Below are 9,560 nucleotides of genomic sequence, written 5' to 3' on the forward strand. Positions count from 1 at the left end.
TTATCCCATTTTCAGTTTTCTTCAGCCTTATTTCGACAGCTTCAACCGTTGCTTTTCCCCTAAACCTCACCACACACACACACACTATCTTAAGTGCAACAGTTCTTTAATACATTGCAACCTTGGCTTCCCTAGACGCTTCATCTTTTAAACATACATCCTATTACTTATGTTGTTTTGCTTTTCTTCTATGACTTCCTTCATTTATCATCTGAATATCATACTGCAGTATTTTTGTATTATTTAAAGTGAGTTTTACATTTTCCACTATGTATACAGTAGTAACACTCATTACACTTTTAAAATAATCCCTTAGTTTCTGCAGTTTTTAAATACTGTAATATCAGACTTGTATGATCTGTAACCATCAACCATTCCACACTCCATTCATGATCCAATTTCTTAAACAACTTTTAACTTGCGTCTGCTTTGTCCATCATAAATAGTTTACTTTTGATTACTCCCAATGACTTGGTATTATACTAAACATCTTCACCATTCATAATATTGCAATTTAACATATTCCATCGAACTTATTTTGGTCATTGCATGCTCCTCACTGCTGCATCTCTCTATTTCTCTATGCACATCAGTTTCATAGAAATAAATTTTCCCCCGAATTTTTATTCTTGCCACATTTTTTAAATTCTCAAATCCTACCATTCCCATGTATACTGTTAGTAAATAACTTTATGTTCCTATAACTGTAATGTCGATGTCTCACAGGATTGTAGATACAGGCTGGGAGGAACGTAGAGAGTAGAGGTCCCCCTTTTGTTTTTGTTTCATTTGTTGATGTCGGCTATCCCCCAAAATTTGGGGAAGTGCCTTGGTATATGTATGTATGTATGTATAACTGTAGTGGTCTCCATTGTCAACTTTTTTTTCTAAAGCAATTATTCTTCTATTCAGTTCCTTTGTCAGCTTTTCCTCATTCAATCCCACGTCTTTCAGTTCTTCAACCGCCTAATGTTTCTTTAAATGTCGTCCTCAAACTTGCCTGTCTCAAATCCCTTGCAATCTAGTGTCGTTCATCTTTTACTCCCTTCCGTTTTATTGAAAAGAGCAAACCTTCAAAATAGTCTTCATCAACCAAGTACTGCATTCACTACAGCCAGCTTATCACCATTAGTATTTTTTTTTATTCTTGCATTCATTCTCTCTCTCACTTTCCTTTTCATTTTCCTATCCACCTTCCTGTTTTTTCAGCACACAGTCTTCCCTTTTGTCTTGCATTTGTACCCCAAATTGTATCTAATTTTCCTTTACTAATTCTCCCATGTCTTCATCCTACCACTTTTATTCCATTTTTCGACTATCCTGTAACCATTAAAGCCCAATTGCTGATTCCGTCTTTGAATATTCCATTCTTGAAATATACTTATTCCACTTCTGGCTTTCAACCATTACTCGTTTTCAGAGTTTTTCGCTTATATGCGCTTCTCAACTTAATTCAACTGACGTTAATTATATATATATATATATATATATATATATATATATATATATATATGTATATATATATATATATATATATATATATATATATATATATATTTGTATTATATATGTATATATATAAATATAAATATATGGATGTGATATATATATATATATATATATATATATATATATATACATATATATATATATATATATATATATATATATATATATATATATATATATGTATATGTATATATTATATATATTAGTGGCAGAGCGAATTTGATATTAAAGGTATTCGCGGCTTATATGAAAGAAAAAAGATTATATATATAATATATATACACACACACACACACACACATATATATATATATATATATATATATATATATATATATATATATGTATATATATATATACAGTATATACATATGTATGTGTGTATATATATATATATATATATATATATATATATATATATATGTATATATATACATATTCATATATATATATATATATATATATATATATATATATATATATATATATATGTATATATATATATATATATATATATATTCATATATGCACACACGCAGACACACAGACACACACGCACATTCATACATACATACACCCACACACCCACATACATACATACACCCACACACCCACATACATACATACACCCACACACCCACATACATACATACACCCACACACCCACATACATACATACACCCACACACCCACATACATACACACACCGTAGTGATACCAACGTTACTAAAATATAGTATTGCCTAACTCTGCATCCCGCCAATTAGTGTGAGGAATAGCAGGTGGACTTCATAGGGTTATAAAGTTATCCTTTATGCCTTGTTAGTGATGCTCGTTCATACCCCCCCTCTCTCTCTCTCTCTCTCTCTCTCTCTCTCTCTCTCTCTCTCTCTCTCTCTCTCTCTCTCTCTCTCTCTCCTCTCTCTCTCTCTCTCCTCTCTCTCTCTCTCTCTCTCTCTCTCTCTCTCTCTCTCTCTCTCTCTCTCTCTCTCTCTCTCTCTCATTTATTTAACAATTTTTAGTGTTAAGCCAGGAATTTAGTATAATTTTAAAGTTGCAATTTTTCGGATAAACTCATATTGGAATTAATCAGGGCTAACTTTTTATAATCTGAATTAGAATTAACAATTAAGCCTATATAGTATAGTTTACGTTATATTCATTAAACTTTCACAAGGCTGTATTTTAAAATACTGTTTATTTAATTGCATATGGCTTTTAGGCTTCCTTGTATGTGTGTCTGTTCCATTCGCTCAGTTGTAATAATGTTGAAACTGCTTATACAAATTCCTGTGTTGCTAAGAAGTATTGGTCTTGTAAAGTTATTTTTTATATGCTCTATTTTCTTCAAGAGTTTTTTTTATCATGTTAATAATGTTATTTCAAAACAATATATGTCTTGGACAAGAGGGTGGTGGGAGTTGCTGCTCAAGTAAATTAATTTCATTGCAAAGTTTCTTTTTTTCGGATGTTTTCCTCATTCTGCATTTTCTTTTAATTACATGGAAATCTGTTTTGAACTTAGTTAAATAATGACAGCTTTGCATATGCTATGTCTTTAATTCAGTTTGTAATTTACAAGATTTAAACTGTTAGAACTGCTTTTTGGAACGTTTAAATTCCTTGCTAACTCAAAATATATTTTCCTTTCCTTTAACAACTTAAACTAGGTGAAAAATGTTTTGGTAAGCTTACTTTGTGAGCATTTGAATTCCTTGCCAACTCAGAATATATTTTCTTATCCATAAACAACGTTAAGTGGGTGAAAAAATGTTTTGGTAAGCTTAATTTGTAAACATTTGAATTCCTTGCCAACTCAAAATATATTTTCCTATCCATAAACAACGTTCAGTGGGTGAAAAAATGTTTTGGTAAGCTTACTTTATTAACATTTCTCTTGAATTCCTTGTGTAACTCAGAATATATTTTCCTTTCTTCGAACAATTATAACTGGTGAAAAATGTTTTGGGAAGCTTATTTTATAAAGTTTTCTCATTCTTACTAAAAATGGCTTTATATCATGACTTATATTTCATTCCACAGGTAAGCCCTGACTACTTAGTGTTGTTAATATCGCCCCTCACCTTTCTCATGAAATAGGTAAGAAGGTTTTCGATTGTTATTCATACAGTATATAACCAATCTATTAAAACTACCTTTATTCGAACAAATTACACTGGTTTACAAAAAAATAAAAATTAAATAAATAAAAATTGGTCTGAGGCAAGAATGGGGATAGGTGCTTTTTGCTAATTTGGGTGTGCTGAATTCAAATTTATAAATAGTTTTGCTCTATCACCTGTAGTTTTCTGGCTTTTAAATAGTCTCACTTTAGTATAAAGTTCCAACGGTTCCCAAATACTTTTGTTCATTACCCCACTTTTTTCCAAAATCTTGGCTAGCAGAATTCTTGTTACCCCCGCACCATATCTATAATTTTGAACATGATTATTGTAAAACTAACGTTTAGTTGGTTGAACCTTCCTTTATTCAATTATTTTTGAAACAAATATATCAAGAAGTAATATTATTTCTGTCGAAAATTAACATAAAAAATGCATACATATAATAAGGTTGAAAATAAATTGGGAAAATATATAATTAAAATAATGTTCATCAGAGTGAAAATGACAAATAAATACTTCTACTGGAAATAAATAGAATAATTTCTTGTAACTAATCACGCCAGTTGTAAATATGTGGGAAATAAATATACATGTACTTATAAAAATCTTCAGTAGTGTGAAAAATGACAACTTTGAGATCATTTCAGTAATGCGTGGATCTAGTTTTGTAAGGGCACATCTGATGTCATTTTCTGAGTCTAATCAATTTCTCTCCTTGCTTCGGATGGTCAAAAGAGCTGGAAAGCTGGCCTCACACATGCAAGTTGAATTAAATGGTAAAAGCATTTTTTCTGCTTGAAGTCTTTGTTATTGCTAATCCAGAATGAAGATAGAGTTAAATTCCATTTGTATTAGATTGCTTGCTTTTATTTCAAGTATTTTCTTATGCGAGTCCATTTGGTTTGTCTGGCAGATGTTCAGTGTTACATTTGAATGGATTCTGAATAGAAGCATGGTTAATTTCAGGGAAATATTCTTCCATCCTCAGACGCAGGCTATTTAAACGTGCACTCATTATATTCCGCATACCACTCAAGGGTACAGAATCTGTATCTTCCAAAAATTCCCCTAACTTGGGGAATGCAGCAGTTTGCTACGGAATGCTTGAATTTCCTTCATTCAATGAGATAACGTTTTCTTCTGGTACTTGCAGTGGTGTTCGAGGCATTTATATGCGAAAATATGTCCACTAAATAGCACAGAATGAAAATCCAGTTTGGATCCTTCAGTTTCAGAGCTAAATTGTGACCCCTTATCGTCCAAAAACATTTCTTTCTCAGTTTTGAGCTGAAATACCCCTTCGACAACAATTTCTCGGGATGGCCATCAGATTGGAGCATAAAACAACAGACAGTGATGTTCAGAATCAATATTCCCACACAAAGAACTAAACAGTTTCGAGTTTAAAGCACTCGACTTGATGTAATTAACTATTTTCATGATGTCACACATCACCTCCAAATCAGGTTGCAAAAGCTTTACTACCAGTGCTTGATGATGGATAATACTGTGTGTTGCAATAACTGAAGGATTCTCCTTTTTCACATGCGACAAAAATCCCGAGTTAACACCTAGCATAGATGGCGCCCCATCTGTTGAAACTCCAGTGCAGTTTACCCAATCTAGTTGCCCATCTGGTTCATTAAGAAATGCATCTACTTTTTTTAATTCATCTACATCCTTTTTAGTGGTTTCTTCTTCTATTTCCCTTTCCTTAGTACCGGATGTATACCATTAATTGTGCATACTAGCAACATTAGTTGTTGCAGCCAGTTACATGGCCAAGATACCATTGTTTTTTACCAGTGGAATTAATTGATCTTTGATATCATTTGGCAGTTTATCTATCCTACGCTTAATTGTGTTGTTGGATAGTGGTACCCATTTAAATCTGTCAGCTTGGTTAGGTCCACATATAATTTCAGCCATGCTTACTCCAATCTCTAACCTCCTCTTAAGTGACAACTAATAGCCGGTGGGAGATACTGGGCGTTCGCTAATATTTAAATTTTTACTCTTTTCAATAATAATACACACAAACACACACACACACACATATATATATATATATATATATATATATATATATATATATATATATATATATATATATACATACACACACACACATATGAATATGTATGTATATGTATATATATATTTATTCAGCACCTGTCAAAATAAAAGCTGTCATTACCCCCCAACAAAAGTTAAATTACCCCAAGTGGGGTAATTTACCCCTATTTGGGAACCACTTGTATAAACAGAGAATATATGTGCACATTTCAAGAGTTGCAGCAGCTTATAACAGATAAAACAGGATAGATAAAGAACACTGATTGAATCAATATACTTGGATGACACAATTACACAATTCATAGTACCACAGACAGTCAAAAGTGTGTTTTCTTAGAAGATCTGGTGTTTTTTGCCTCCGGGATGTCACGCAAGAGTATCCAGCAGATGTCTCCCATCATGCCAGGGTTCCATTTGCTTTGATAGTTGCTCTCCATCTTCGTAATGTCTTGGTGGAATCTTTCTCCATGCTCATCACTCACTGCTCCAAGGTTTGGCGGGAAGAAGTTGAGGTGGGAATGGAAAAAATGAATCTTGAGTGACATTCGGCACCCCATATCCTCGTAAGACTTTATCAACTTTTTAATACAGGCTTGGTAATCTGGTACGCGTGTGTTACCAAGGAAGCCACTACAGACTGACTTGAATGCTTCCCATGCTCTCAGTTCCGTTAAGTTCAGAAGCTCCTCCAAATCAGTATCCTTCAGCACTTCTCGGATCTGAGGTCCGACAAAGATGCCTTCTTTGAGCTTAGCAGCACTAACACCTGGGAACACAGTAGACAAGTGTTGGAAGGCAGCACCATTTTTGCCTTCATGAAATTTTTCATCAAACCAAGTTTGGTGTGAAGAGGAGGAAGAAGCACCTTATTCATGTCCACCAGAGGATTACCCTTGACGCTGTGTTCGCCAGGAACAAAAGTGCTTCTAGACCCCCGGTCTTTCTGCTTGTAATGCTGGGATACAGCTTGACTATCCCAGAGACAGAGAAAACAACAGTACTTTGTGAAGCCCGCTTGCATACCCATAAGAAGACCAATGACCTTGAGGTCCCCACACGGACTCCATTGGTACTCGCTGTACTTAATAGCTTCTAAAAGAAGCTCCATATTGTCATAGGACTCCTTTAGATGGACAGAGTGTGCAATGGGAATGCTGGGATATTTATTCCCGTTGTGCAGAAGCACAGCCTTGAGACTTCGCTTGGAAGAGTCTATGAAAAGACGCCAGTCTGAAGGATTATGTGGCAAACCAAGGGATGTGAACAATCCAGGTATGTTTGTGCTGTAGCACAGCTTGTTTTCCATGTCGAAAAAGGAAGCAAGGTCTTTGTTCCGATTCCTGAGACTGGTGATCCTTACATCTTCCTGGACTAGGTTCCACCGTCTAAGCCGAGAAGCCAAGAGCTCTGACTGCTGTTTTGACAGATACAAATCACGAGCAAGATCATTCAGGTCTTCTTGCGTGATCCAGTGTGGCTCGTTGCCTGAATATGTAGACTCAATATCTTCCAAAGATATTGACTCGGCAGAATCCTCCCTTGATGGCATTTCTTCATCTGATGAGGAAAGAAGATCCTTATTTACTGTAGGTGTGGGTACAGGAAGATCATCTGAATGGGGAACGGGTCTCATAGCAGATGGAAGGTTGGGATATTTGATCTTTTTCCTAGAAGATGCAATGAAACCAGTTATATTAGTTAAACAAAAATAATCATCTGCGTGGCTTCGTGGCTCTCTCCAAACCATCGGGACTGCACAGTTGAAAGCCGCTTTCTTGCCATTAAACCATGCAGTTAGTCCATTGTAGCAGGGTTTACAACAGATGTGTGGAGCCCAAGACTTGTCCTGATCACCTATTTTATAGTCAATATAGTGAAAGTAGGCGGTTCTGAGGACGGAAGTGATGGTTCGATGCTGTGCAACTGTTTTGAAGTCCCCACACACGTAGCAGAAAGAATTGGCTTTGTTGAGGCATCTTCGATGTTTTGATGTGCTTGAAGCCTTTGGAGAATCTGAAGATATAACATATTAAAACTAAATCATATGCAAGGCAATAAAATGTGCATTGGAGAATGTAATGCTAATATTTGGCTACCCAAAAGATGTGTAACACGATAGTTGAGGGACACCAACCTGCTGCGCCACCTGCGAGACAACCTCTTCCAATGACTGCCAGAGCACTACTGAGAGTGGATTGAGACCTTCTGCCCTAACTGCCAAAATCCGTCTTGATATATAATTATATATATAATGTAATGCAATCACTTACATTTAGTGCATAATAACTAAAAAATAAGCCATAAGTCTCACAATATTAGAATTAACCCTGAATGCATATATGCCTTTATGTACCGTATATGCACAAAATGCACACTATGCATATCGAAAAAAAACTAAAGGTGATGAGTAAAAACGAATTTGAAATTTGAATTCAGCATCCCCAAATTAGGTAAAAAGGGGTATTTTTGTGCTTGCCTCAATTTCTTTGTAAATCAGTGTTATGTGCCATATGCCACTCCCAGCCTTTCTTGATTATTTGGTAAGGTGTTGAGTTGTTATAAACTTATGAAATAATGCTATTGAACATTCTTCGGATCTTTCAGATGAATGCTAGTGTCGGAATTCATCCAATGGTATTCAAAAAGAGGAAAATTTTCAGTATTTTTCACTATGCAGTATTGGTTTCCTCTGTTAGGGAGTGGCTCAGTAGAAAATAAACTCCAGTTCCTGTCACAATCATACTTAAACTACTAAATCGTGGATGATCTCCCTTTGCAGAAAATTTCCTTAACATTAGGTACTGTATACACTGTAGAAGGTTATGTAACAGTGCACCAAACTTCCTTCCCTTAATGTACCACTGTGCTTCATCTCTCCCGTGCACTTTCTGTGATATTGAGGTCTTTCCGCTCCAATATCTTGTACCTCTTCCATTCATCCCCAAGATCTCCATCTCATCCTCTTTCCCAACACCTTAATTTATGGTATCTTTTCACCGACTTATTGTTGTCCAATCTTCCCACATGATGAAAGTGCTCAAATTGCTCTGATCTATCTCAGTTTTCTTATCATTTTCTGCAGTGTTAGGTATGTCCACTTTTTTCTCCTTACCCTTTTGCCGGAACTAAGTTCATGTAAGTTCAATTTATTTTATGCGCAATTCAAAATTCACACATCTTCCCTAAAGGAGAGTTGGCTCATCAATTCCTTCATACATACACGTCTTGGGTTCTGTAGATGAGTCATTTCTTCGTAATCTTTTGGGCATAAACTGTAGCATAGGGGAGAGGTAATTGTGGTGAAATTGAACGGCCCTATGTCCTTGAGGACTTGCACTTTTTACCCCAGTATCAAAGGGCGTCACTAAACACAACAGCCCGTTTATTGCTGTGTTTCTTCTAACATGCACACCCTTGGACCTCTAACTTCGATGGGTTGGTAACAATGGGTAACAAAGGACTAACATCTGAATAACCACAGATATAAAGGTGGAAGAGGGCGTGGGGTCACCTGAAGAGCTATCAGGTGTTTTAAGGTAGAGATATGCACTAGAATATTAGTTTGCTTGATTCTATTATTCACAAGAACAAGTAAAGTTGCAGGAATGAATGACTTATCAACTTTATACCTTTATGCACATACAAGTAGTATCTAGTTGAGTAAATTTAGTCTACTTCACGGCCGCTTAACACTATAGTTTTAGCTGGTTTGGTTTCTTCTGTTAGTAGTTGGTCTGGATGTGGCAGTTGTTATTAGAAGGCTGTAGGTCTTTGCTCGGTAGTTAGGGTGATTCTTTCTGCAAGGAGGTTAGGTGGTGTCGGTATGGTAATTGTAGTGGTTCTCTGCAT

The 9,560-nt window shown here is 35.4% G+C and overlaps 2 protein-coding genes across 2 annotated transcripts in view; one reads left to right on the forward strand and one right to left on the reverse strand.

Annotated features, from left to right (window-relative positions):
• The window catches only part of LOC137623819 (U-scoloptoxin(19)-Tl1a-like), a 192,497-nt gene that overhangs the window by 99,965 nt on the left and 82,972 nt on the right, over positions 1 to 9,560 (forward strand). The gene's annotated exons all lie outside the window — the stretch shown is intronic.
• On the reverse strand, positions 4,962 to 5,564 carry LOC137623585 (protein FAM200C-like). Its single transcript, XM_068354417.1, has 2 exons — positions 5,439 to 5,564; positions 4,962 to 5,348 (listed from the first exon to the last, which is right to left on the reverse strand). Exons 1-2 carry the CDS (start codon positions 5,562 to 5,564, stop codon positions 4,962 to 4,964), a joined length of 513 nt encoding a protein of 170 aa, XP_068210518.1.

Source organism: Palaemon carinicauda, chromosome 30, assembly GCF_036898095.1.
Source record: "Palaemon carinicauda isolate YSFRI2023 chromosome 30, ASM3689809v2, whole genome shotgun sequence".
In the NCBI taxonomy this organism is placed as follows: domain Eukaryota; kingdom Metazoa; phylum Arthropoda; class Malacostraca; order Decapoda; family Palaemonidae; genus Palaemon; species Palaemon carinicauda.